This window comes from Muscardinus avellanarius (genome assembly GCF_963383645.1).
Source record: "Muscardinus avellanarius genome assembly, chromosome: 21".
Classification (NCBI taxonomy): domain Eukaryota; kingdom Metazoa; phylum Chordata; class Mammalia; order Rodentia; family Gliridae; genus Muscardinus; species Muscardinus avellanarius.
This window is the reverse complement of record NC_137807.1, coordinates 7,399,648-7,426,850: the sequence shown is the minus strand read 5'-3', so window position 1 is coordinate 7,426,850 and position 27,203 is coordinate 7,399,648. Positions and strand designations below refer to the sequence as shown.

The 27,203-nt window shown below is 51.1% G+C and overlaps 1 protein-coding gene across 2 annotated transcripts in view; it reads left to right on the top strand.

The window, feature by feature from the left end:
- The window catches only part of HECTD4 (HECT domain E3 ubiquitin protein ligase 4), a gene marked incomplete at both ends in the record, with an annotated part of 174,075 nt that extends 149,777 nt beyond the window's left edge, over positions 1-24,298 (top strand). For both annotated transcript variants that reach the window (XM_080717667.1, XM_080717666.1), the window contains 14 exons: positions 2,964-3,187; positions 3,273-3,424; positions 5,826-5,932; positions 7,178-7,301; positions 11,850-12,040; positions 13,536-13,682; positions 14,808-14,927; positions 16,028-16,183; positions 17,557-17,660; positions 17,792-18,013; positions 21,073-21,239; positions 21,578-21,773; positions 21,991-22,213; positions 24,162-24,298. In XM_080717667.1, coding sequence (XP_080573793.1) covers positions 2,964-3,187; positions 3,273-3,424; positions 5,826-5,932; positions 7,178-7,301; positions 11,850-12,040; positions 13,536-13,682; positions 14,808-14,927; positions 16,028-16,183; positions 17,557-17,660; positions 17,792-18,013; positions 21,073-21,239; positions 21,578-21,773; positions 21,991-22,213; positions 24,162-24,298 — 2,270 coding nt within the window. The remainder of the gene's footprint in view (positions 1-2,963; positions 3,188-3,272; positions 3,425-5,825; positions 5,933-7,177; positions 7,302-11,849; positions 12,041-13,535; positions 13,683-14,807; positions 14,928-16,027; positions 16,184-17,556; positions 17,661-17,791; positions 18,014-21,072; positions 21,240-21,577; positions 21,774-21,990; positions 22,214-24,161) is intronic.
- Positions 24,299-27,203: the final 2,905 nt, after the last annotated feature.

Sequence of the window (27,203 nt, the reverse complement as noted above, 5' to 3'; positions counted from 1 at the left end):
AATGCCCCTGGGTTCAGTCCCAGCATCACCACACACACACACACACACACACAGATTAAGGCAAAATATCCATGATGAGCAGAGGATTAAAATGTTAGATAAGAAGCCAGGATTGTGGCACATGCTTGTAATCCCAGCGTTTGGGAGGCTGAGACAGGAGGCCAGGCTCAACTACTTGGGCCCTCTGCAACTCGTTGAGACCCTGTTTCAAAATAAAGAATAAGCTGGGCGTGGTGGCGCACGCTTGTAATCCCCGCGCTTGGGAGGCTGAGACAGGAGGATCACACAGGTTCGAAGTCAGCCTCAGCTACTTAGTGAGGCTTTCATTCAGCAACCTAGTGAGACCCTGTTTCCAAATAAAATATAAAAAAGGTCTGGGAGTATAGCTCAGAGGTAGAAAGCCTCTGGGTTCCACCCCCAAGTACCACAAAAAAAAAAAAATAAAATAAAATAAAGAAAGAAAGAAAGAAAGAAAGAATAAAAAATAGCGCTGCAGGTGTAGCTCGGAGGAACAATGCCCCTGGGTTCCATCCCCAATACCAAAAAAGAAAAAGAAAAAAAAAGTTATGTAAGAAAGGATTAGAATTGATGTTACCAATTCTTTTTCTACTACGTCCAGGCTCCGTATGGCTCAGAACAGCACTAATATTTTGTTTATTGCGGGTACTTTCAGTATTTTCCCCTGGAGCAGCTGCCTTCTGGCTGCCAGGCACAGCCCAGCTCCCTGGTGGGTATGTGTTCACCCCTTCAGCTCCCGGCTGCCCATGTGGCAGGTGCGGAGTATAAGGTCTACTTACTGGTCCGAGGGTTTTCTGCCACAACGATTGCTTTTCCAGTCTTTCCACACATTTCCCCTGCTGTGGTCCTGGCGATTGAACCCAGAGGCATTATATCTCTGAGCTACACGACCAGCCCTATTTTTTAATATTTTGTAAAAGGGTCTCACTAGGTTGATGAGAATCTCACTACTTACTGAGGCTGTCCTTGAACCTGCGATCCTCCTGTCTGTCTCAGCCTCCCAAGTACTGGGATTACAAGCGCGTGCCAACACAGCTGGCTCTTTCCACACTTTCAACCTGAAGTGCTTTCAGTTCCTGATACTATTATAGTCAGACCTTCCACAGGATGTACTCAGTGTTTGGTGATGTAGGTATGACCCCCTTTTGATGTGTTTGTGTGCTACTGGGGATTGTTTGTTTGTTTGTTTGTTTGTTTGTTTAGTGTGGGGGTACTAGGGGGTGGAACACAGGGGCTTTCTACCTCCGGGCTATACTCCTAGCCCTATTTTATATTTTATTGGAAACAGGGTCTCACTAAGTTGCTGAGAGCTTCACTAAGTAGCTGAGGCTGGCTTGAAACCTGCACGATCCTCCTGTCTCAGCCTCCCACGTGTGGGGATTACAAACATGCGCCATCATGCCCAGCTTGCTACTGGGGATTGACCCCATGGGTGTTCTACCTCCAATCCACACCCCAGCCCTATTTTATTTTGATTTTGAAAGAGTCTCTCTGAGAGGCTAAAGCTGGACTTAGACCTGCGATTCTCCTGTCTCAGCCTCCCAAGGACCCAGATTACAGGCGTGCACCACTTCACCTGGCTTCCTCCTCATTTTTGCCACACACATTGTGCCCATGGGAGTCTTAAGTTGTGGCCGAGTCAGCTCTCAGCCAGGATGTGCATCCAGAGAGAGGAGGGGAGGAGGAAGGAGAAGGGCGTGGTGCCAACGGGAGCTGAGGAGCTGCAGCGCATCTGGGACGGGCTCCCAGGGAGGCCACTTGCCTTCTAGCAGACCTGTTCATGGACCAGGAAGATCAGCTCTCTCCTCTAATGTGCAGAAACTGTTTTCTTGTATCTTGAGCCCTTCTCTTCTCCTCACTCATCCTAATGTGTTGTGTGCGTATGTGGGCAGGATACCGAGGATTGAACCCAGGGGCACTCTACCTTCAAGCTACACTCCCGGACCTTTCATTTTTATTTTTACTTGGAAATAGGGTCGTGTTAGGTTGATGAGAGTGTCACTACTTACTGAGACTGTCCTCAGACCAGCAGTCCTCCTGTTCCTGTCTCTTAAGTACTAGAATTGCAAGTATATGCCACCATGCCTGGCTCATCCTACCACTTTTGAAACATGTTTTCTAATAATGCAGTAAGTCAATTGATAACTCCTCCATTACACTAAAAACATTTGCTGAAGCTGGTGTGGTGATGCACACTGGTAGTCCCAGGACTTGGGAGGCTGAGACAGGAAGATCGCACAGGTTCGAAGCCAGCCTCAGCTACTTAATGAGGCTCTCAGCAACTTAGTGAGACCCTGTTTCCCAATAAAGTATAAAACTAGGTCTGGGAGTATAGCCCGGAGGTAGAAAGCCTCTGGGTTCCACCCCCAGTACCACACACACACAAAAAAAAAAAAAAGAAAAGAAAAAGAAAAAAAGAAAAAAAAAAGAAAGGAAGAAAGAAAAAAGAAAAAGAAAACATCTGCTGTGTTCTTTACTCCTCTGGGATTGCCCAGCATATGTTGTTGAAGTTAGGACAGGCGAAACTGCTATAAGTGGACCCCAGCATACAGTGGCTGAAGCCCAGTAGGGGTTTCTTTCTTTCACACGTAGGAGTCCAGGTTGAGTCTGAGGCATGCTATTCCAGGGGGGCTGTCATTTCCAGGCAGCCAGTAGAGGGGACAAGTGCAGAGGACAGCATCCTGGCCTGGACGTGGCTCATGTCCCTGGGGAGAAGGTGGTCCCGGGGCAACTACACCTTACTGCAAGGAAGGCTGGACACGTGACCGAGGTGTGTGCCCAAAGGAGGGGAACCAAGTGTTTTTGTACAGCTCGTCTCCACTGAATACCCGTTGTCCACGTTCAAAAAGGAATGGTTTTAAAAAATAAATAAATGCTTACAGGGCACGTCCTAACATAGTATGTTTACAGCAGAATTGTTTTGCCCTCCCTCCCATCTGTAACAGGGGAGAAGCTGGTACCCGGGGCCAGAGAGGTCCTGACGGAGATATTTAAGAGCTGCGCCCATTCAGAGCAGACACTGAGCCTGACACCAGCAAAGCCCATCAGAGTCTCCGACATCTATCTTAGCAAGGAGCAGATCAACTCCCAGACACCAGGCAACCTCCTCCACCCCTTCTTCACCAACGTCCGGCCTCCAAAGAAGGTGCTGGAGGACCAACTCACGCAGGTAGCCACCCCCCACCCCCTGCTGGGCCTCGGGTGCCCTTGGGAACGAGCCTCAGGACCCCGCCCCCTGCTTTTGCGCTCTGCAGATCCTGAGGAAGTACGGTGTGCCAAAGCCCAAGTTTGATAAGAGCAAGTACAGCAAAGCCGGGAAGGAGCAGCACCCAGTGAAGGTGGTGAGCACCAAGAGGCCCATCACCAAGCCGCCCGCCAAGGACAAGGCCGTGCTCAACAGCGTCAGGTGCACGCCGCCAGCTGCTGGGCGGGCCCGGGGCCCTCGATCGGTGCACAAGGGCTGGGGCAGCCAGGGTGTCTCTGTTTTGCTGCCACGGCCCCTACAGTCCTCAGCCTCATCAACCACAAGGCAGCCTTTCACTTTGCCCCCAAAATGCAGTAAAAGCTGGAGCTTGAGCCGGGCGTGGTAGCACACGCTTGTAATCCCAGCGTTTGGGAGGCTGAGACAGGAGGATCACAGGTTTGCAGCCAGCCTCAGCTACTTAGTGAGGTCCTTGCAACTTAGTGAGACCCTATTTCAAAATAAAAGATAAAAAAATAGGGCTGGGGGTATAACTTGGAGATAGAATGTCCCTGGGTTCAATTCCCAGAACCGCAAAATCAATAAAGAAAGACTAAAAAATGAGGCTGGGGATGTAGCTAGGAGGTAGAATGCCCAGTACCACAAAAATAAAATAAAAAGAATAAAAATAGGGCTGGGAGTGTAGTTTGGAGGTAGAATACTCCTGGGTTCCATCCCCAGTGTTGAAAAAAAAGAAAAAGAAAATATTTCCAGTTGGGAATGGTGGCACACATCTTTAATTCTAGTACTCTAGAAGCTGAGACAGGAGGATCACAGGTTCTAGGACCGCTTCAGTAAATAGTGAAACTCTCATCTACCTAATAAGGTCCTGTTTTGTTTTGTTTTTTTAAAGCTTAGGGGTGGCCAGGCGTGGTGGCACACACTTGTAATCCCCGTGCTTGGGAGGCAGAGACAGGAGGATCACGCAGGTTCAACGTCAGCCTTGCTGGCGTAAGATATCCTGTTTCCAAATAAAATATAAAATAGGTCTGGGAGTGTAGCTCAAAGGTAGAAGGGTTCCATCCCCAGTACCACAAAAAAAAAAAAAAAGATTTGGGGGTATAGCTCAGAGGTATAATGCCCCTGGGTTTAATTTCTAGCACAAACGAAATTAAAAAGAAAATATCTCCAAAGCACAGAGTTGTTTTTAAAGCATACTTACTTTAACCATAAAAATTATATATATGAAAATTAGAGAATACCTGCATGCATATGGGTCAAAATTAATTTGGACTAGGGGTATATAGCTCAGAGGTAGATTATGTGCTTAGCATGTGTGAGGCCTGGGGTTCAGTTCTGAACACCAAAAATAAATAAATAAAAATAAGTTATCCCAAACATAGAAACTACTTTTTTTTCCTTCAAATTCTCACATTTGAAATTCTAATGGCAAAATCTTGCCCAGCAGGAGCAGAGAGGTTGCGTAAATGGCCAGGATATTTCAGTGTCTTTCTATCAATTAATTGCCTAGAAATGGCACTTTTAAGCTAGGTACAGTGGCACACACCTATAATCCCAGTACATGGGAGGCTGAGGCAAGAGGATTGCAGGCTTGAGGCCAGCATATGGTAACTTAGCAAAACCCTTTTTTAAAATAGAAAATAGCCAGGCGTGGTGGCGCATGCTTGTAATCCCCGCGCTTGGGAGGCGGAGACAGGAGGATCGCGCAGGTTTGAAGCCAGCCGTGCTGGCTTAAGAGACCCTGTTTCCAAATAAAAAAGAAGCATAAAATAGGTCTGGGAGTGTAGCCCGGAGGTAAAAGGGCTTCCAGGAAGCCCAGGACCACCAAAAAGAAAAAGGAAAAAAAAGGAAATAGGGTTGGGGATATAATTCAGAGGTAGAGCACCCCTGAGTCCAATCTCCAGTACCACAAAAAAAGAGAAAAGGGAAAGAAAAGGCGCTTTTAAACCATTACTATCCAGTACAGTTTTCTAGGCTGCTGGAAATCTGTTTTTGTGTGTGTGTTCTGCTGTGCACCTCTGGGTCCAGAACACCTGCACTGTGACATAGATAGTTAAGGAAGCAAACTTGTGGTTCCGTCACACTTTAACCATACGTGGCTCTCTCTGACTACTGGCTACTTTATTGGACAGTACAACTCTGAAGTAAAAGTGTTTGAAAAGCATCTGGAAGGTCTTTCACTTTTTTTTTTGGTGCTGTCGATTGAACCTAGGGTCATTCTACCTTTGAACTAGACTCCCAGCCCGATTTTTTATTCTTTATTTGGAAACAGGGTCTCACTAAGTGGCGGAGGGCCTCACTAAGGAGCTGGCTGTGCACCTGCGATCCTATTGTCTTGGCCTCCCAAGTGCTGGGATTATAGTCATGTGCCACCACGCCCAGCAATCTTCCATGTCTTAAAGTATTGAGTTTTCTTTGTAATTTTGCTTAGTAAACTTTTCTTGCTCAGAACAAAAGTGATCCTACAGAGCCCTGTCTGAACCATAAGCCATGAGTTGGGTAGAAAAGGGGTGTGAACGTGTGTGTGTGTGTGTGTGTGTCTATCCATTTGTGAGGAAATGGACGCACATATACAGAATTCTGATTCCAACATTTTGGACTACAGCAGGACTGCCTTAAGCGAGAAGAAGCCAACTGTGAAGCCAAAGTCCCCAGAAAAGAGCAAACCAGATGAAAAGGACCCAGAAAAGTCACCCACCAAAAAACAGGAAGGTAAATGAGCAGCCTGGGTGCTGTCCAGGCTGGAGAGTCTGCTCCCGTTCTGGAGAGAGAGCAGCCCACTCTGGACATGGGCGTCCTGGCCTCTGCCTGCCTGGCCAGTCTCCCACTGGGGTGGCTCCATTTTCTGGGCTCAGGGATCTCTTGGGTCTTAGTTTGTGCAGGGCAGTGTTTTCAAAGACATTGGGAAATATTCCTGACAAATGCTCAGTTGCTATCTTTCATGACAATGAACTTGAGGTAAAAATAGGACTTCTGGAGCCAGGCCTGGTGGCACAGGCTTATAATCCCCATACTTGGGACACCACGACAAAATGATCTCAGGTTTGAGACCAGCCTCAGCAACTTAGGTAGACTTTCACCACCTGGTGAGACCTGGTGTCCAAAACAAAAATTAAAACCAGGCACAGTGGCACATACCTGTAATTCCAGTACTTGGGAAGCTGAAATAGGAGGATCGCAGGTTCAAAGCCATCCTCAGCAATTCAGGGAGGCTCACATCATCTCGCAAGATTGTGTTTCCAAGTAAAAAATTAAATAGGAGCCGGGCATGGTGGCTCACGCTTGTAATCCCAGCATTCGGGAGGCTGAGACCAGAGGATCACGGTTCGCGGACAGCCTCTGCTACTTAGTGAAGCCCTCTGCAACTCAGTGAGACCCTGTTTCAAAATAAAGAATAAAAAATAGGACAGGGGGTGTAGCTCGGGGTCAAATGACCCAGGGTTCCATCCCCAGACCCGCAAAAAATAAAAAGATTAAAAGGGCTGGGAGTATAGCTCAGAAGAAAAATGCCCCTGGGTTCAATCCCCAGTACCAAAAAAAAAAAAAAAAAAAAAAGATGATATGATTGAACAAGTTTTGGAGACCTCCTTGGGACTTTTCTACTAGAAGGCCCTTGCCTCAGCTAGTGACCTAGAACATCAGCCTCCTAAAGGCCCTAGTAGAACTGGAAAAAACTGGTCTCGTCGTCATGAAGATCCTCCTGTTGGGGGGGTGTTTCTGAGACTTGCATGAGGAAGGGAGGTGGGGGACCGCTGTACTGGTTGGTGAAGGGGTCACGTGTGCCCCATGGGCAATGGGGAGAGATAGCAAAATAACAGACCCTGCAGGTGCAGAAAGTGGAAGGGAAATCAGGTGGACCAGACTAGAAAAAGAGCAAGTCATGAGAACGTGTCGTGAGGCCTGCATCGTAGGCAGTTCTTAACCAGCTTCCTGATGCTGTGAACGCTCTTCTTTCAGTCCCCGAGGAAAAATACCTGACCTTGGAAGGATTTCACAAGTTCGTTATTGACCGAGCCAAGCAGGACATCCGGAGCGTGTGGAGGGCGATTTTATCATGTGGTTACGATCTTCATTTCGAGAGGTAAGAGGCTACCTCTGCCCAGCTGATACCATGTGTAGAAACACGTTCTGGAGCCAGCCCATCTTCCCCAGTGTAAGGCCTTCCACACTCTTTCCTGGTTCCTCATAATTACTAAGTTTTGTTGCTGTTGTTGTTGTGACCATTTGAAAGTAACCCTATAAGCTGAGCATGGTAGTGCACACTTGTAATACAGTACTTGGGAGGCTGAGAAAGGAAAGTCTCAGGTTCAAAGCCAGCCTCGGCAACTTAGACCCTCCGCAACTCAGTGAGATCCTGCTTCAAAATAAAAAATAGAAGAGCCTAGTGTGGTGGCACACACTTGTAATCCCCGCGCTCGGGAGGCAGAGACAGGAGGATCACGCAGGTTCGAAGCCAGCCTCGCTGGCTTTAAGAGACCCTGTTTCCAAATAAAAATTATAAAATGGGTCTGGGAGTGTAGCTTGGAGGTGGAAGGGTTCCATCCCCAGTACCACCAAAAAAAAAAAAAAAAAAAAAAAAGGTTTGGGAGTCCACCCCCAGTACCACTAGATAGATGATAGATAGATAGATAGATAGATAGATAGATAGATAGATAGAGCCGGGCATAGTGGTGCATGCTTTGTAATCCCAGCATTCAGGAGTCGAAGACCTGAGGATTGCAGTTTACGGACAGCCTCAGCTACTTAGCAAGACCCTTCGCAACTCAGTGATACGCTGTTTCAAAACTAAAAAGACTAAAAAATAGGGCTGGAGGTGTAACTCGGAGGTGCAATGCCCCTGGGTTCCATCCCCAATACCGCAAAAAGTAAAAATAAAAAATAAAATAGGGATGGGGAGATAGCTCGGAGGTAGGACGCCCCCAGCTCTAATCCCTAGTACAACAAACAAGAAGAAAATAGTCCCATTGTTGTAGCCAGGCGTGGTGGCACATCCCTATAACCCAGTACTTGGGAGGCCAAGACAGGAGGATTGCAGGTTCCCAGCCAGCCTCAGCAACTTGTGAGGCCCTCTGCAAAAGCCAAAACAAAAAAAGAAGGAAAAAAAATAGCCCTGTTCTTTTCATCCACATCATGACTAGTGTGTGTGTGTGTGTGTGTGTGTGTGTGTGTGTGTGTGTGTGTGTTATTCGAGATTCAACCCAGGGGCATTCTACCTCTGAGCTATACCCCCAGCCCTATTTTTTCTTTTTCTTTTTCTTTATTTATTTACTTATTTATTTGAAGTACTGGGGATGGAACCCAGAGGCATTCTACCTCCGAGCTACACCCCCAGCCCTATTTCTTATTCTTTATTTTGAAACAGGATCTCTTCTTTATTTTGAAATGTGATCCTCCGGTTTCAGCCTCCTGAATGCTGGGATTACAATCATGTGCCACCACGACAAGCTTTATTATTTATTTTGAAAGAGGGTCTAACTGGAGCCAGGCGTGGTGGTGCACGCTGGTAATTCCAGCATTTGGGAGGCTTTGACCGGAGGATCGAGGTTCATGGACAGCCTCAGCTACTTAGTGAGGCCCTTTGCAACTCAGTGAGACTCTGTTTCACTGGAGGTGTAGCTTGGAGGTAGAATGCCTCTGGGTTCCATCCCCAGGCCCACACACAACAAAGAAAAGAAAGAGGTCCTCACTAAGTATTTGAGGTTGGCCATGAACCTGCGACCCTCCTGTCTCAGTCTCCCAAGTACTGGGATTACAAACATGTACCACCACGCCCGGCCCACATCATGACTTTTGAACTGTACTCATGGGCTCAGGCAGCCGTAACAGAATACTATATTACTATATCCACAGTGGCTAAAGCCACAGATTTTTTTTTTTTTTTTTTTTTTTTTTTTTTTTTTTTTTTTTTTTTTTTTAGTTCTGGAGCCTGAAAGTTCAAGATCAAGGTGTCAGCAGGGAGTGGCCTCCCTGTGGCTCACCATGGCTGCCTCCCACCGCCCTGTCTTCCCTCCACCTGTTGCCCATGTTCTGATCTCTCCTCTCCTTATAGGGACACTTTCTAAGGTCCCCATCTGCTTAGGGCCCACCCATATGATGTATTTCACCTTAACTACCTCTTAACTACCTCTACATGAAGGCCCTGTCTTCACGTAGTCACACTGGGGGTTGGGGTTTTCTCCTGGGACCCTCACTTTCCTAGGCTCTGTTGTCCTCTCCCTCCTGGCCTCAAGCACTGCTCACCAGGTCTCCAAGGACAGGTGTGATTTCCCTTCCTGTCTCTAAGGGAATTCCAAACAACATACGCACAGAACAGAGGGAGCCCAGCCCTCTGGCTCTCTCTCACGTGGGCCACTCAGGCTCGTTTTAGAAATTAGTAAGAGGAGCCGGGTGTGGTGGCGCACGCTTGTAATCCCTGCACTTGGGAAGCTGAGACAGGAGGATCGCACAGGTTCGAAGCCAGCCTCATCTACTTAGTGAGGCTCTCAGCAACTTAGTGAGACCCTGTTTCCAAATAAACTATAAAATAGGTCAGGGAGTATAGCCTGGAGGTAGAAAGCCTCTGGGTTCCACCCCCAGTACCACCAAAAAAAAAAAAAAATTAGTAAGAGGGGCTGGGCATGGCAGTGCACACTTGTAATCCTAGTATTTGGGAGACTGAGACAGGAGGATCAGGGTTCGTGAACAGCCTCAGCCACTTAGTGAGGCCCTCTGCAACTCAGTGAGACCGTTTCAAAATAAGGAATAAAAAATTCGGGATGAGGGTGTAGCTCGGAGGTAAAATGCCCCTGGGTCCCATTCCCAGTACTGGGAAGAAAAAAAAAAAAAAAAAAAGGAAAGAAAAAGAAATTGGTAAAACCCCTAGGGGTTTTTTTTGAAAGGTAGAATTGCATATTTTGGACTAGAAACTGCATTCTAAGAGGGAAGGGAGCAAATTGGTCTGGGAATGAACTTGGTCAATGTTATACATTTGTAATTTAGCTATAAGGGCTCACTCGTGCCGGCACAGAGGCCATGCTGATGCCACACTGCATCCCTTGCTCCGCACCACACGTGTCTTCGGGTCCAACAGCTGCCAAGCTAGACTGCCCCTCCAGGGACAGATGTAGCTCTCTCTTGAGCCTCCTGGAGAGGGGCCACGGTGGCTGTGGTGAGGACAGAGCTGCTGCCATGCCCTCCTCTCTCCCTATGGGCTCCTCCTGGGCCACGCAGCCCGTGTGGGATGTGGCCCCCTGGGGTACCCTGGGCTATGGAACTAAACTGCCAGGTACCTGCCCACATGCTGGGCACTGCCTGCCTGTGTAGGGTTGATAGCCAGTGCTTGTGGAAGGACATGCACACTAATTAAAAGCCTCGTAGTAAGCTGGGCATGGTGGTGCACACTTGTAATCCCAGAACTTGGGAGGCTGAGACAGGAGGTTCCAGGTTCCTGGCCAGCCTCAGATAGTTAGTGAGGTACTCTGCAACTTAGTGAGACCTTGTTTCAAAATAAAGAATAAAACATTGGGCTGGGGATATAGCTCAGAGGTAGAATGCTCCTGGGTTCGATCCTTAGCACCGAAGAAAGAAAAAAAAAAAAAAAAACCTCATAGTGTATGCGGACATGCAGGAGGTCTCCGCGATTCTTTGTCCAAAGATAATGGCCACAGAATGCTCAGGAAATACCTTTCCTGTCCTTTTTCTAGAGGTCGATGATTTCAGTCCAAGATCAGACACGTTACTGCTGTGCAATCTACTTTATTTTTTCTTCATTTTTCCGTATCATCCCTATTATAATAATATTTCATGTGATCAGCATTCCATCTCTAGGTGCAGTTAATTTGTTTAGCCAATTTCCCCCCACACTCTGCATTCGGGTCGTGTCCAACAGCTCGCAGGCACGTGCTAGATAGGGCAGAGGTCAGCGGTGCCTGTCCCTCCGTGGGTCACTGCACATGGACACGCTACGCGTGTGCTCGCCGTGGTGTCTTGTGACAAAAATGGGACTAATGTAATTATGAGCTCATTTTATAGGTAAAGACACCCAGGCTCAGTTAGTGGGTGTACTTACAGCAGGACTACTGTGTGAGGCCTTGGTTTCACCCCAGATCCCTAACACCCGCCTTCACCCTAACACAAGTAGCAGGCGCATGCACGTGTGTGTAACCAGACTTCCAGAAGGTTGCCCTGTGCACACTGCCCCTGGCAAACTCACCGCGTTTAATTCGAAATGGCTTTCCCAACAAAGAGCAGTTTGAGCCCAAGAAAGCCCTGAGCCAGGTGTGGTGGACATACTATAATCCCAGTACTTGGGAGGCTGAGACAGGATTGTAGGCTTGTGGCCAGCCTCAGCAATTGAGTGAGACCTTCAGCAACCTAGCAAGACCCTGTTTCGAAATGAAAAATAAAATAGGGCTGGGGGTGTAGCCCAGAGATAAAAGTCCCCGGAGTCCCATCCCCAGGTGTGGGGTGTAGATTGGAGGTAGAACACCCCTGGTGTCAACCCCCAGCACCAAGAAAGGAAAGAGAAGAAAGTCCTGGCAGGCAGGCGGTCTTCTGACCACACTCCAGGGGTCAGGGCAGGGCTCTGTAAGAAGAATGCTGCGTCATCTGAGGGCAGCGTCCCACCTAGCCCTTCTCCCTCCTGTCCCAGGTGTGCCTGCATTGATGTCCGACATGCGCAGAAGGCCTCGAGAAAGTGGACCCTGGAGATGGACGTGGCGCTTGTGCAGTACATCAACCGGCTATGCCGCCACCTTGCCATCACGCCGGCTCGGCTCCACCCCCATGAGGTCTACCTGGACCCCGCAGATGCTGCTGACCCCAGGGTGGCCTGTCTCTCAAGTATGTGGCCTCCTGAGGCTACTCTTCCTACCCAGGCGGACATGCCCCGGGACAAGCCACATGTACAAGGGCTAGATGCCATCAGACCTCCACTGTGGGAAGACTAAGAACACCCCGGCCTGCCAGGGGAATGAGGAAAAGGGAACCGGTGACGGAGTGAGGACCGCGTTAGATTAGCCCTAGCCTCTCTGTGTGCTCGTTACAGCAAGCCCAGCCGTAGATGCCAAATGTGGGGCTGGCAGGCAGCACCGACTGCCATGCCCAAGACCCAGCCTGAGGCTCCTGAGGCCAAGGGGCTGTGGGAGTGAAAGGACTAGGAGTAGCCCCACCCAGAGTCAGCCCCATTAGAACCACAGGGAGCGTCCTGACTGCAGGTGCGCCACTCGCTGCTTCCTCCTCGGCAGCAGGCCCGGGCCCTGCTCTTCTGAGTACTGGGAAGGCAGAGAGGCAAGTTTTCCTTGAATTCAGCCTCATGGTAGGAAAGGAACTGGTACACAGACAGTTAAAAGGCAGCATGACAGCCAGGCGTGGTGGCGCACACCTCTAATCCTAGTACTTGAGAGGCCGAGACTGGAGGATCACAGGTTCCCGGCCCAGCCTCAACAATTTAGTGAGGTCATCAGTAACTTAGACCCAAAACAAAAAGGGCTGGGGATGTGGCTCAGAGGTAGAAGGCTCTGGGTTCAACCCCCAGTACCACACACACAAAAAAAGACAGCATGCTCTTGGCCCAGTTTCCTGGCTTGGGTATACATCACCATTGGGGAAAACTGGGTAAAAGGTACAGAGGCCTCTGTGCTAATTTTGTACTTCCTATAGTCCATAATTACTTCAAAATAAAAAGTTCAAAAAATTATATAAAGCTGGGGATGTGGCTCAGTGGTAGAGTGCTTGTCTGGCATGCATAATGCCCTGAGTTCAAACCCCAAGATTACTACTACTACTACTACTACTACTAATAATAATAATAATAATAAAGCAGTTGGATGTGGCCGTGCATGCTTGTAATCACAGTACTTGGGAGGCTGAGACAGGAGGATCACAGGTTTGCAGCCAGCCTCAGCTACTTAGACCTTATTTTGAAATTAAAAAAAAAAATAGGGCTGGGGATATAGCTCAGAGGCAGAATGCCCTTGCGTTCAATGCCAATACCACACCTAAAAATAATAATAATAATAATAATAACAACAACAACAACAACAATCACAATCACAATTTTAATTAGTGTGAAGCCCTAGCACGGCCCAAGGGAGTGCTGGGGGCTTGGATTTCCAGGACCTCATCCTTCACTCTTTGGCACCTGCTTGGTCACACTGGGGGGCCCTCACTCCCCAGCAGCATCTCAGGATCCCAGGAATAAAATCTGCTGTGGGGAGACCCCTGGGACCACTCCTGTCAGCCCTCCCCAGTGGTAGGGACCGCCTAAGAATGCTGCAGGTGGGTGTCTCGTTAGGGCCTCGCTGAGATGGCAGCCTGACCATCCTCTCCCCCACAGATGTGCCCATCGAGAGCTTGCGCCTGCGCTTCGCCCTGCTCCAGTCCCTCAACACCACCCTGGAGACTTTCTTCCTGCCCCTGGTAGAGCTTCGCCAGACACCCATGTACACCCACAGCATCGCAGCCCTGCTGAAGGAAGCCAAAGGTCAGTGCTGGGGCCTTCCCTGAACCAGCATGAAGAGAGAGGTGACCTGTAAGGCACATGGCCAGGTGCCAAGGGCAGAGTGACCAGGCCATCACCCAGGCTGCCCTGGAAGGACCCCAGCTGCCAACTTTACATTTAGCAGATAGGCCTCCCCTGCAGCAGGACCCCCAAGAGAAACTGCTAAAATTAGCAAAGTAACACATGCTCTGGAGAACTTACTGAAAAAGTTGTCATTTAGAAATATAGGAAGTTAAGCCGGGCGTGGTGGCCCACACTTGTAATCCCAGTACTTGGGAGGCTGAGACAGGAGGATCGCAGGTTCACCACCAGCCTCAGCTACTTAGGCCCTTCGCAACTTAGTGAGACCCTGTTTCAAAATGGAGAATAAAAAAAAGGGCTGGGGTTATAGCTTGGAGGTAGAATGCCTCTGGGTTCCATCCCCAGTACCACAAATAAATAAGTAAATAATAAAAAATAGAGCTGGGGGTATAGCTCGGAGGTACAATGCCCCTGGGTTCCATCCCTAATACTGCCCAAAAAATTATTTATTTATTTTTGTTGTACTGGGGGTGGAAACCAGGGGCTTCCTACTTCTGGATTACACCCCCAGGCCTATTTTACAGTTTATTTGGAAACAGGGTCTCACTAAGTTGCTGAGCGCCTCACTCAGTAGCTAAGGCTGGCTTTGAAATGTGATCCTCCTGTCTCAGCCTCCCAAGTGCTGAGATTACAAGCATGCACCACCATGCCTGGCCTCTTAATTAATTAAAATAGGGTTGGGGTATAGCTCAGAAGTAGGATGCTCCTGGGATCAACCCTCAGTACCAAAGGAAAAAGCAGTGAGTATCCTCTTATGCCTATGCTTTGCGCCTCCCACTCACTCATGTGGTTTCTGCAAGCCAGGCCTCCCCTGGGCATGGGGCAGACAGGGCATATGTGCTTAGCATTTGGCTAAATGCTAGCAGATCACCTTCCACAAAGTCGTGACCACTTTATGTTGCCGCGTGTGCCACTGGGTGCCCCACCCCAGGACCTGACTTGAGAAGACTGTGGGGACCCTGGGGCCTCTGGCGGGAAGGAAAGGAAGCATCCCTGTCCACACCTCTCTCCCATATTCCTCTTCAGGGCTGATCTTTTACGACACCAAGGTAACTGTGATGAACCGCGTGCTGAATGCCACTGTGCAGAGGACAGCGGACCACGCGGCACCTGAAATCACCCTGGACCCACTGGAAATTGTTGGAGGTAGGGTTGATCACAGAGACCAAAATTGCCAAACAGAGCTGGGCGTGGTGGCACACGCTTGTAATTCCCGCACTTGGGAGGCTGAGACAGAAGGATCGCACAGGTTCGAAGCCAGCCTCATCTACTTAGTGAGGCTCTCAGCAACTTAGTGAGACCCTGTTCCCAAATAAACTATAAAATAGGTCTGGGAGTATAGCCCAGAGGTGGGAATTCCCTGGGTTCCGCCCCCAGTACCACCAAAAAAAAGAAAGAAAGGAAAATTGTAAAAGAGCAGTGGGTAAACAGTATGTCTCTGACACAGAGGCAGCCTCCAGAAGGGCGCCCAGAGCGGGTCCAGTCCCATCTTTATTTGTCCGGCTGCTTCTCTCATTGCTCTCGTGTCCAGTATGTGGCTTCCATTCCAAGGTGATTTCAGGAGTCCCAGGTAGCAGGAGGAGCGGAGAGAGCGAAAGGTGCTTAGCCCTGTACAGAGGCAGCCCCTTCCTGCACTCCCCACTGGCAGGAAGAGTATAGATGTCATTCTAAGCGGCCATGTGTCTGCTCAACTCTGGCGTCTGGCATCATCGTGCAGGCGGGCGTCCCTGGAGGACGGGCAGCAGACGGACTGGAAGGATGTGAGGAGCCAGACAGGAAGGTGGGAAGGACAGTCCAGGAGTCACTGGGAACCTCTAGGAGATGAGGAGGGCCAGCCCCTTAGAAGCCCAGGAAGCAGGTTCCTCGCAGAGGGGAAATACACACAATAAGGCTGAGAGGTGTTAAGATGGGAGAGCAGCGGGGCGTGGTGGCGCAGGCTTGTAATCCCAGCACTTAGGAGGCTGAGACAGGGGGATCACAGGTCACAGACAGCCTCAGCTACTTAGTGAGGCCCTCTGCAACTCAGTGAGACCCTGTTTCAAAATAAAGAATAAAAATAGGGCTGGGGGTGTAGCTCAGAGGTAAAATGCCCCTGATCTCCATCCCCAGTACTGCAGACAAAAAGAAAAAGATGTGGCAGCAGACGGCAGGCAGAGTGCCATCCTGCCCGGCCTGGGTCTGTCCCATGGCAGGAGGGTAGAGAGTGGCCACTGGAGGTTGTGACTCGCTCCTCTCTCATTTCCCAGGGGAAATCAGAGCTTCTGAGAATTCCTACTTCTGCCAGGCTGCCAGGCAGCTGGCCTCTGTGCCATCCTCTCAGCTCTGCGTCAAGCTGGCTAGTGGCGGCGACCCTACCTATGCCTTCAACATCCGCTTCACTGGGGAAGAGGTCCATGGCACCAGTAAGTGGGTGGCCCTGCCCATTCGGGGAGGAGGCTGCGTTTACGATGTAAAACCCCCCAGTGATGTCCCTCCATAGCAGCCCCAGAGCCCCCACTTCCATGAGTAGAGGGCACATCCTCTTCTCCTGCTTGCAGAAGCCAGGTCTGCCTGTGGGAACCAGATCTTCAGAGCGTCTCCCTCACGTCAGCCCTGGTTCCCTGGGACCTGCCTGGGGCCTAGCGTACATGTTCCCAGCGGTGGTTGGCTCTTCCCAGCAAACACCCAGGCAAAGGAGCTGGGTGGGCTTACAGCTCATGTGTACCCCAGGAGACAGGGCTTTAGGGTCCTTGCCTGAAGCGGCACCTGGTCATAGGGATCCACAGGGATGAGGAGCAGCAGCTGAGAAAGTCCTCGTGATCCCAGCAGTTGCATGTCGTTCCAGCATTCCAGAAGCATTTCCCGCTGTGAATGGGAACAAAGCCCTCTTCCTCGGGGACACTGGGCGGGAGTCTCCAGCTCTGTCCCATTTCCCTCGAGTCTGCCCCACTGGGACAGTGGCCAGAAGCAGCCTCCCAAAGCAGGGAACGCTGGCTCTGGCTTCTGGTTGTTGAATGTGCCAGCCCAGCTTGACACCTTGCCCTCCTCAGAGCACCAAAATCTCGCAGAAGGCCAGCACTGCCCCAGTGTGCAGATAGAGGAACGAGGACACTAGAAGTTTAGGTAGGCTCCAGAAGGCCCACCAGCGGGGCTGAAGCCAGGCCTTCGGCCTGGGATCCCCTTCAGATAAAGCTCCTGCCTCTTCAGGGGCAGCCCCGCAGTGTCTACTTCCTGACCTTAGGGCACGAGCAGGGGAGCTCCCGGGGAGGCCAGAGGAGACCCACCAGCAGGAAGAGTTGTGTGAGAAAATGAAGACATCTTGAAAGGCACCAGCAGGAGCTGGAATTCCTGCTCACCACTGCCCTTGGCCCTGGCTGCTGCCTGTGCACTTGAGCACTGAGTCAGCACAAGCCTGGGGGGCAGCAGGAGGCAGTGCTGCACATAAGAGGCGGCCCTGCTCTCGGCGTGGCCCGGGGAAAACGGACATGGCCCAAAGCTGCCCGTGTTGCGGGTCAGCACACATCCCGAGTCCGCTACACAGCCTGTGAGGCGCCATTTGTAGACAGGGGGACTGAGCCAGATTCAGAGCTCTCCTGCGGCCCCTGGTCACCTAGCTAATGAGTTAGCACAGCATAATTTGACCTCGGGATCCCCAGGCCTCCGGCAAGTTTTCCTCTGCTCTGCTATAGCCACAGTAAAGTTGGCAAGTTGGTCCCAGCAATCAAGTCCGGAAGGAATGGGCTACCCAGGTGCCTCCAGGGGCCGTCCTGGTGCTGACCTGTCTTCTGACCTGCAGGTGGCTCTTTCCGCCACTTCCTGTGGCAAGTGTGTAAGGAGCTGCAGAGCTCCTCGCTGTCGCTCCTGCTGCTCTGCCCCAGCTCTGCTGTCAATAAGAACAAGGTGAGGACTGCGCTCTGCTCCGGGCCGGGCGAGCTGGGGATGGCTGTGTCCTCGCAGTGGCTTCTCTTGTGTGTGGTGGGTGCGGCAGCCTGGGGCACAAGCTCAGGGCTCCTCTGCTGCCTCCACTCCAGGGCAAGTACATCCTGACACCGAGCCCCATCACCTACGGGGAGGAGCAGTTGCTGCACTTCCTGGGCCAGTTGCTGGGGATTGCCATCCGGGCAGATGTCCCCCTCCCCCTGGACCTTTTGCCCTCCTTCTGGAAGACACTGGTGGGTGAGCCCCTCGACCCTGATCAGGACCTGCAGGAAGCAGACATACTGACCTACAATTACATCAAGAAATTTGAGAGTGTAAGTAAAGGCACATTCATTCTGGGGGCAGCAGGACCCTCCACACCACGTCCATGCAGACCCAAGCACCCTGCAATGCTATATTACAGTCCTCCAGAGGATGTTAGCCTGTCCAGGAAGGCTGGTCTCAGACAGCAGTGATGTGACCAGCCCTCCCAGGCCCAAGGAAACAGGGAGAGAGGTCCGATGAGGAGTGGGAGCTGCAGACACAGGTCCTGTGTCGTTAAGAGCCGTCTGGAGCCTCAGATACAAGAGGTCAGCCATGCAGATCATCTGATTAGCCAGGAAGACACTAGAAAGGAAGGTGTCCCCCTCCCTGCACTCTGGAACACATGCGGGGCTGTGGAGGCCACGGCAATGTCTGGCAGCCCGCCTGGCGGGACATGGCCCGTGCGCAGCTGCCGGCTGGTCACTGAGCCCTGCATGCTGCGCTTGGGCCGCCTCCTGTCTTCAGGGAGCTCTGAAAACTGCTTTCCTCTTAGGCCTCACCTAAGGCCCGAGCTGCGGGCTCTCTCCTGTCCTCGCCCCAAGGGAAAGAGGCTCTGAGGTGACATGACTGGCCAGTGCTCCTGTGGGCTCCAAAGGCTGAGCTTTTCAGTACACACTCTCCCTGCCTGGAGATGCCCTGCTCTGTGCCAGTCTCCCTGAAGGCCCACAGGGCTGCACTCCATGGGACGTTGGTCCAGGGAGCTCTCAGCTGATTCTGCCTTTCCCCACAGCAACGTGATGAGCCCTTGATGCGCCTCATGGGCAGGGTCTCTGCAGTTGTCCCACTTGGCCATCCCTGGCAGAGAGTCAGCCACAGGAGGAGCAGAGCTAGGATCCTAGGTATCAGTCAGCTTCGCCATAGTAGTAGTGTGGGGGAAGAACTTTCTAAAGGGTCTGAGGATAGCCGGGCATTGTGGCACACACTTGCAATCCCAGCACTTGGGAGGCTAGGACAGGAGGATCACAGGTTCCAGGTCAGCCTCAGCAACTTCGTGAGACTCTATTTGAAACTAAAAAATACAAAGGGTTCCGGGTGTGGTGGCACACACCTATAATCCCAGTACTTTTGAGGTTGAGACAGGAGAATCACAGATTTGAGGCCAGTCTCAGCAACCTTGTAAGGTCCTCAGCAACTTAGACCCTGTTTCAAAATAAAAAATAAGATAGGGCATGTGGTATTCAGAGGTAGAATGCCCTTAGATTTACCCCCTAATACCACCAAAAAAAGAAAGAAAAAATACAAAGGCCTGGACATATAGCTCAGAGGTTGAATGCAAGGGCACTCTGCCAATGAACTATACCCCCAGCCCTAATTTTAATTCTTTATTTTGAAATGGGGTCTCACTAAGTTATGGAGGGCCTAAGTAGCTGAGGCTACCCTTAAACCTGAGATCCTCCTGTTTCAGCCTCCCAAGTACAAGGATTATAAGTATGGGCCACCACACCCAACTCCATTATTTTCTGGTTTGAATCAGGGTGTCACTGGGTTGCTAAGAGTCTCACTGAGGCTGTCCTCAAAAACCTCAAAACTCCAATCTGTCAACTAGGCATGGTGGCGCATGCACGCTTGTAATCCAAGCATTTGGGAGGCTGAGACCGGAGGATTGCGGTTTGCAGACAGCCTCAGCTACTTAGTGAGGCCCTCTACAACTTAGTGATACCCTGTTTCAAAATAAAGAACAAAAAATAGGGCACGGGGTATAGCTTGGAGGTCAAAGCCTCTGGGTTCCATCCCCAGACCCAAAAAAACCCCTGCAATCTGTCTCAGCCTCCCAAGTACTGGGATTACAAGTATGTGTCACCACAACCAGCAAAAATACTCATTCTTTAAAAGTATTGATATTAGTTGGGTGGGGTGACACAAGCTTGTAATCCCAGTACTTTGGGAGGCTGAGACAGGAGGATCACAAATTCAAGGCCAGCTTCAGCTCTTAGCAAGGCTCTCAGCAACCTAATGAGACGACCTTGTTTCAAAAATAAAGAATAAAAACAGGGTTGTAGCTCGGAAGTAGAATGCCCCTGAGTTCAATCCCCAGTACCATGCAAAAAAAAAAAAAAAAAAAAAGGGTACTGATATAGGTTTGGCTTTAGGAAGGACTGACTCTAGGTTTCCAAATGATATAATCAAAAATTAGTCTTAGCCGGGCGTGGTGGCGCATGCTTTAATCCCTGCACTCGGGAGGCTGAGACAGGAGGATCGCACAGGTTCGAAGCCAGCCACGGCTACTTTGTGAGGCTCTCAGCAACTTAGTGAGAGCCTGTTTCCAAATAAAGTAGAAAATAGGTCAGGGAGTATAGCCCGGAGGTAGAAAGCCTCTGGGTTCAACCCCCAGTACCACCCAAAAAATAAATAAATAAATAAATAAATTTAGTCTTAGAAGGCCGAGCCTGGTGGCACATGCTTGTACTCCCAACCAGAGGATTGTGGTTTTCACACAACCTCAGCTACTTAGGCCCTTTGCAACTCAGTGAGACCCTGTTTCAAACATAAAAAGACTGAAAAATAGGGCTGGGGGTATAGCTCGGAGGTAGAACGCCCCCTGGGTTCCATCCCCAGTACCACAAAAAGAAAAAAAAGAAAAAAAGATACTAGTTTCAGAGCTGGGCATGGTGGTACATGCCTGTAATCCCAGTACTTAGGACTCTAAGACAAGAGAATTGCAGGTTCTGGGGCAACCTCAGCAACCTAGTAAGACCCTCTTTTAAACTCAAAGAAAAAAAAACAGAGGTGTAGGTTGGAGGTAAAATGCCCCTGAGTTCATCCCTAGTACTACCAAAAAAACCCCAAAAAATCAGCCTCAGGCACTGTCCCCAGATTGTTGGCAAAGGTGCCCTTGCCAGTGACGGACCACCCCCAGTGGGGTGCACCGTGCCAGGGCTGCTGCTTCCGACAGGATCGGAAAGGCCCTGTAGCTCAGATTTCACTGTTCTGGCCGGTATCGCATGCCACCCATCTGTCGAGAGTGGGAGTTGCCAAGCTGCTGGGCGTCTGCCGGGCCGGAGGTCAGAGCCCCACCGCCAGGGGCCTCGCCGCAGGCCGGCAGTGAGCCCCAGCTGCCCCTGCCCTACAGATGAGCGATGAGAGCGAGCTGGAGGCCCTGTGCGCCGAGATCACCTCCCAGCACCTGGCCACCGAGAGCCCCGACAGCCCCAACAAGCCCTGCTGCAGGTTCACCTACCTGACCATGACGGGCGAGGAGGTGGAGCTGTGCAGCCGAGGCCGGCACATCCCTGTGGCGTAAGTCTGACCCAGCCGCTGCCCAGCCGGCAGCAGCCCTGGGCTTGGGCAATAGCAGAGGTCCCAGGGTAGGTGCTAGGTGGGGGTTCCACCAGGGGAGGGACCTGAGGCAGGACCTTAAGCGCCAAGGAGATGTCTTCAGCTAAAGGCCTCTCTCAAGGAACAGCAGCTCTGGGGCAGGGGATCCCCAGGGCCAGAGGAATGAGCTGAGCTGCCAGGCCGGGGAGCCCCTGGTCCCTGAGAGGGCTGGGACTTCCCGCTGAGTGGGTGTGGCCCGGCCCAGGAGCAGCCCCACCAGCCAGCAGGGCTCTCCCTCACCTGCCTCCCCCACCCGGCAGATGGGAAAACAAGGACATCTACGCGGCCGCCATCCGGAGCCTGCGGCTGCGGGAGCTTCAGAACGTGGAGTGCGTGACGGCCGTGCGGGCCGGCCTGGGCTCCATCATCCCCCTGCAGCTGCTCACCACCCTCAGCCCGCTGGAGATGGAGCTACGCACCTGTGGCCTGCCACACATCAACCTCGAGTTCCTGAAGGTAGGCAGCTGGGGACCTGCCGCCCACCCAGGCCACCCTCGGCTTCGATGGCAGGGTCAGCAGCGGCCGTCTCAGCGCCGTCCCCACTGACGTGCCGTCCTTGAAGTCACCTGTGTCTGTGGCCCACGGGAAGCGCCTGCGGGGCCCTGCCTGGGATTGGGCAGCCCGCGGTCAGCAGCAGCCGGGCCTGCCCACATCTGGGGCTTCTCCTCCCCAGGCCCACACCATGTACCAGGTGGGGCTGATGGAGACGGACCAGCACATCGAGTTCTTCTGGGGAGCCCTGGAGACGTTCACCCAGGAGGAGCTCTGCAAGTTCGTCAAGTTCGCCTGCAACCAGGAGCGCATCCCATTCACCTGCCCCTGCAAAGACGGGGGCCCCGACACGGCCCACGTGCCCCCCTACCCCATGAAGATTGCCCCCCCAGATGGCACAGCAGGTACTGCCCTCCCCAGTTCTGTGCCCAGGGGACAGTTAGGTTCTTCTCTGATTGGAACTGGGGCTGCCCGGCCCTCTGCATGAAGGAGAATAAACAGGATGCCACACACCAAACCCCAGAGATGAGGGAAAGAGCGGGGGCAGCGGCAGTACAGGTCTGACGTCCGTTACAGATCTTCGGGTACTGATTGCTATTTATTCATTTATTTATTTATTATTTATTTATTTTTGCAGTACTGGGGATTGAACCCAGGCGGATTCTACTTCCAAGCTATATCCTCAGCTATATTTTTCATTCTTTTTTTTTTTTTTTTTTTTTTTGGCAGTACTGGGGATGGAACCCAGGGACATTGTACCTCCAAGCTACACCCCAACCCTATTTTTTAGTCTTTATTTTGAAACGGTCTCACTGAGCTGCAAAGGGCCTCACTAAGCAGTAGCTGAGGCTGTCCTTGAACCTCAGTCTTTCTGTCTCAGTCTCCCAAAGGCTGGGTTACAAATGAAGCCACGCCTGGCTTCATTCTTTATTTTGAAACAGGGTCTCACTAAGGGGCTGAGGCTGGCCCTGAAGCTATGATCCTCCTGTCTCGGCCTCAGTACTGGGATTACAAATGTGTACTACCATGCCTGATTTGTTTATTTGTTTGTTTGTTTACTTTGTTTTTTGTTTTTTGTTTTTTGGGTTTTTTTGGTGGTACTGGGGTTCCTGGAAGCCCTTCTACCTCCAGGCTACACACCCAGACCTATTTTTACTTTTTTTTTTTTTTTAATTTGGAAACAGGGTCTCCTAAGCCAGCACGCGCGGCTGGCTTCGAACCTGCGCGATCCTCCTGTCTCTGCCTCCCAAGCGCAGGGATTACAAGCGTGCGCCACCACGCCCGGCTTGTTTGTTTACTTTGGTACTTGGGATTGAACCCAGGAGTGTTCCACCTCTGAGCTACATTCCAACTCTGTTTTTTTTTTTTTTTTTCCCTCACTTCTTTTTTTTTCAATACTGGTGATGGAACCAAGGGGCATTCTACCTCCGAGCTACACCCCTATCCCTATTTTTTTTTTTTTTTTTTTTTTTTTTTTGGTGGTACTGGGATAGAACCCAGGGGCTTTCTACCTCCAGGCTATACTCCCAGACCTATTTTATATTTTATTAGAAACAGGGTCTAAGTTGCTGAGAGCCTCACTAAGTAGCTGAGGCTAGCTTCGAATCTGTGCGATCCTCCTGTCTCAGCCTCCCAAGTGCTGGGATTACATGTATGTGGCACCACGCCTGGCACCCCTAGCCCTATTTTTATCCCTTTTTTTTTTTTTTTTCTTTTTTGCGGGTCTGGGGATGGAACCCAGAGGCATTTGACCTCCGAGCTACACCCCCTATTTTTTATTCTTTATTTTTTGAAACAGGGTCTCAGTAAGTTGTGGAGGGCCTCACTAAGTAGCTGAGGCTGTCTGTGAACCGTGATCCTCCTGTCTCAGCCTCACGAATGCTGGGATTATAAGCGTGCGCCACCACGTCCAGCTATCTCCTAGTTTTTAAATGCAGGGGAAAAATTAGAAAAAGAAAACTTTACTGGAATGGGCTTGGTGGCACACCTGTAATCCCAGTAACTTGGGAGGCTGAGGCAGGAAGATCATAGGTTCAAGGATAACCTCAGCAAGTAGTGAGATTCTGAGACTCATCAACCTAGCAAGACCCTTCTTCCAAATAATAAAATCGGGCTGGGGTTTAGATCGAAGGCAGAATGCTGCTGGGTTCAATCCCCAGTAACACCCCACACACACACACACCAAAAAAAAAAAAAGTTACCGGACCAAGCTGTGTCTCACCCCCACCTGCCAGACCTTGGGATGGGCTTGCAGCTTCCCAGAGGCAAACCTGAAGGCAGCGAGGCTGGCCAGCCCGCTCACACTGGGCTCCTGGCTCCACGCCCCTAACGCTCACCGCATTTCTCTGGTAGGTTCCCCCGACTCTCGCTACATCCGAGTGGAAACCTGCATGTTCATGATCAAGCTGCCCCAGTACTCCTCTTTGGAAATCATGCTGGAGAAACTGCGCTGTGCCATTCACTACCGCGAAGACCCCCTAAGTGGCTGATGGGGGAGCGCCCAGGAATCGGGCTGTCACCGAGGCACCACCGTGCCAGCTGGGGAAGCCTGCCGACCTGCAGGCACAACCCCAGGCCATCGCGAGGAGGTGGCCACACTCTGCTTTTCTGAACTTCGTCCACGTTCCAGGCTCTCCTGGAAGACTTAGCCTTTTGTCTTTGTATGTTTCGTGATGGGTTGGTTCTTTGGCTGCCTGTTTGTGGTATATTTGTAGGCTAGTTTAGTCCCCAGACAGTTTGTGTCCAATTTGATCTTCCTGGACATCGTCTCTCGTGGCCACCAGATCCTGATGCCTAAGGCCCTGGCTGGCTCCTTATTGCAGAACTGCCCAGCAGGAAGCTGGGGTGAGGTGACCTCAGCCACACAGAGCGTCCTCCTCCTGCAGACCATATCTCCACAAACATGCCGGCGGCCAGCCCTGCCCCCCGCCTCGAGCAGCTGTCTCTCCCAGAGGCAGCTCCTGCAGGCCTCCTTCCATCTCCAAGTGGTTGCACAGTGCTCAGCCATGCAGGAGACACACAGGGAGCTTTATGTGTTACTCTTCCTGATTTAGAATTTGGTCTTGGTCTTGGTTTTTCTGAGGAAAAGCCCACAGTGGTTTCCCTGTCTCCTCCTACCCACACAACCCTATCCACCTGTCTCTTCTGGGCCCCTGGTCTAACCGCTTCCCCTGAGGACTCAGGAGCAGAGGAGCCAGGGTCATTCCTGGCCTCAGTTCAGAGACAGGCTGGGTTCGTCCCGGCTGCAGGAGTAGAGACACCCCGAGCTGGAAGACAGTGCTCAGGTGGGGCCTTTCCAAGCCAACTGGACAGGGAAGCACAGGATTCGAGCTACCTCTTGTGCTCAGAAGTAGCTCTTCCTCACTGCACTGGTGTGAGGACAGAAGAAAGGGCTCCATGCCCGCTTTTAAAAGACCGAGGTGCTCTGCTCAATTCTGGGTCTGCTTCAGTGACTCAGACCTTCAAGTCCAGACAGAGTCTCCAGGGGGTCCTGCTGCCAGCCTACCCAGCACCCTTTGCGCCCCAAGTCAGTGTGCGCAGGTGGAGCTGCCTCCAGGCTCCCCGCTGCCCCAGTGCATCTGTGCGTCCAACGGTACTTTGTTCAAGAGCAGCACATGCCCGCTGTTGGACGCTGTCACCTTGGGCCTCGCCGGCTCTCACAGAACTGCAGCGCTGTATTTAGTGTATTATATTGTACGTTCGGGAGGTGCTGAGCGAGCGCCGTCTGAGGAGGGTGTGATCCTCTTTCTCCACTGCTGGAAACGTGGGCGTTAGAGCCGCTAGCATCCATCTCCTCCCTGTCATGCTTAGGAAGTGCAGTGAGGACCATTCCAGAAAAGACCCCGCCCTGAGGGAAGACAAGCCTAGGATCAGTGGGGTGCAGGAGCCGCCCTCAGGGCTGAGCGCCCCCGCAGGTGCCCTGTTCTGAGGAAGACATGGCCGCTGCCTCTCTGGGGCCACAGCCCCCTTGATGGGGTCGTATCAGGAATACATTCCTGACAACAAGGATCCTCTTACTTCATTTCTGCATAATGAAAGAGCCTTTGAATTTACTAAAAGTGGTTTTTTTCCTCCTGTACCTTTGAATTTTTGGTTCCCTCCAACTCTCATCCTTTGAGTGGACTTGGGACTGTCAGCTGCCTCCCCAAGAGGGGTTCAGAAAGCTTCTGTTGGCTATCACTTGACCAGATGACAGCTGTGAGTAAGATACCTGCTGCTAACTCAGCTGCTTCTCCCAGAGAGCACACTGAGGTCCAGACAGATCCAAACCTCGGCCCTAAAAGATGTGTGCTGTAAAGTTACTTGATGTATATTTATTATAGTTATTTATGGTTGCATTTAACAGACTTCGTTCAATCTGATGCTATTTACACTCTGCTGTGTAAAGGAAGCTCACTACAGGAAAAAGTCACACCAATAAATAACCTCCATCTAATTGCGATCTCCCCTAAGCGTGTGTGATCATCTACTCTTGCTGCGCAAGGTCGAAGGCTGGCACGCTTGGCTGGCTCTGACACTGGAGTGCCACCAAGTACCTAGGAATTAAAATGTTTCTATGATGATGCTCTGCACGTGACGTGATTCTTACTCCCAAACCCAACGCCATGAGTCTGTGCTTTCCACAGACGAGTTACAGTTGAAGGGAGGGGTCAGGCTAAGAGTGTCAACACCCAACTCTACTTGAGTCCTCTAAAGAAAGAAGACAACAAGAGACGTTGCCAACAGAGCAGTACAGGAAAATTTCTGGAAAAATTAAGAGGACATGAGTCTCCAGACAAATGCTTACTGAATTTCTGCCTCTTTGAGAAGAAAATGAATGCACATCATACAACATGGAAAGATTTCAAAGTCCCAGAGGCAGAGCCTGAAAAGCTTTGCGGGGGAAATGAGCTCTGTACAAGTCTGCAAGCGGAAAGTAATGCACTCAGGGAGACTTAGTTGTGGTCAACACAGGTTAGCAAGACGCCAGACGAGGTGGCGCACGCTTGCAATCCCAGCATTCGGGAGGCTGAGACAGAAGGATCCGGGTTCACGGACAGCCTCAGCTATTCAGTGAGGCCCTCTGCAACTCAGCGAGACCCTGTTTCAAAATAAAGAATAAAAAATAGGTCTGGGGGTGTAGCTCGGAGGTAGAATGCCCCATTACCAAAAAAAAAAAAAAAAAGTGTAAAAGTGTGGTTCTCCAGGCCTTGAACATCAGCAAGGAAGGACGGAGATGCCAGAGTGGTCATGTGCTGGGAACCGGACGCTGCCCGCCGTGTGACCTGCATAGTTTTCAGAGAGCAACAGAAACCTAAAGTTTCCAACAGCTTCCCTGAGTTGAGTCAGGGCGTCCAAGAAAACCAAGACAGCTAAACTGGGCGTGGTGGCGCATGCCTGGAATCCCAGTAGTTG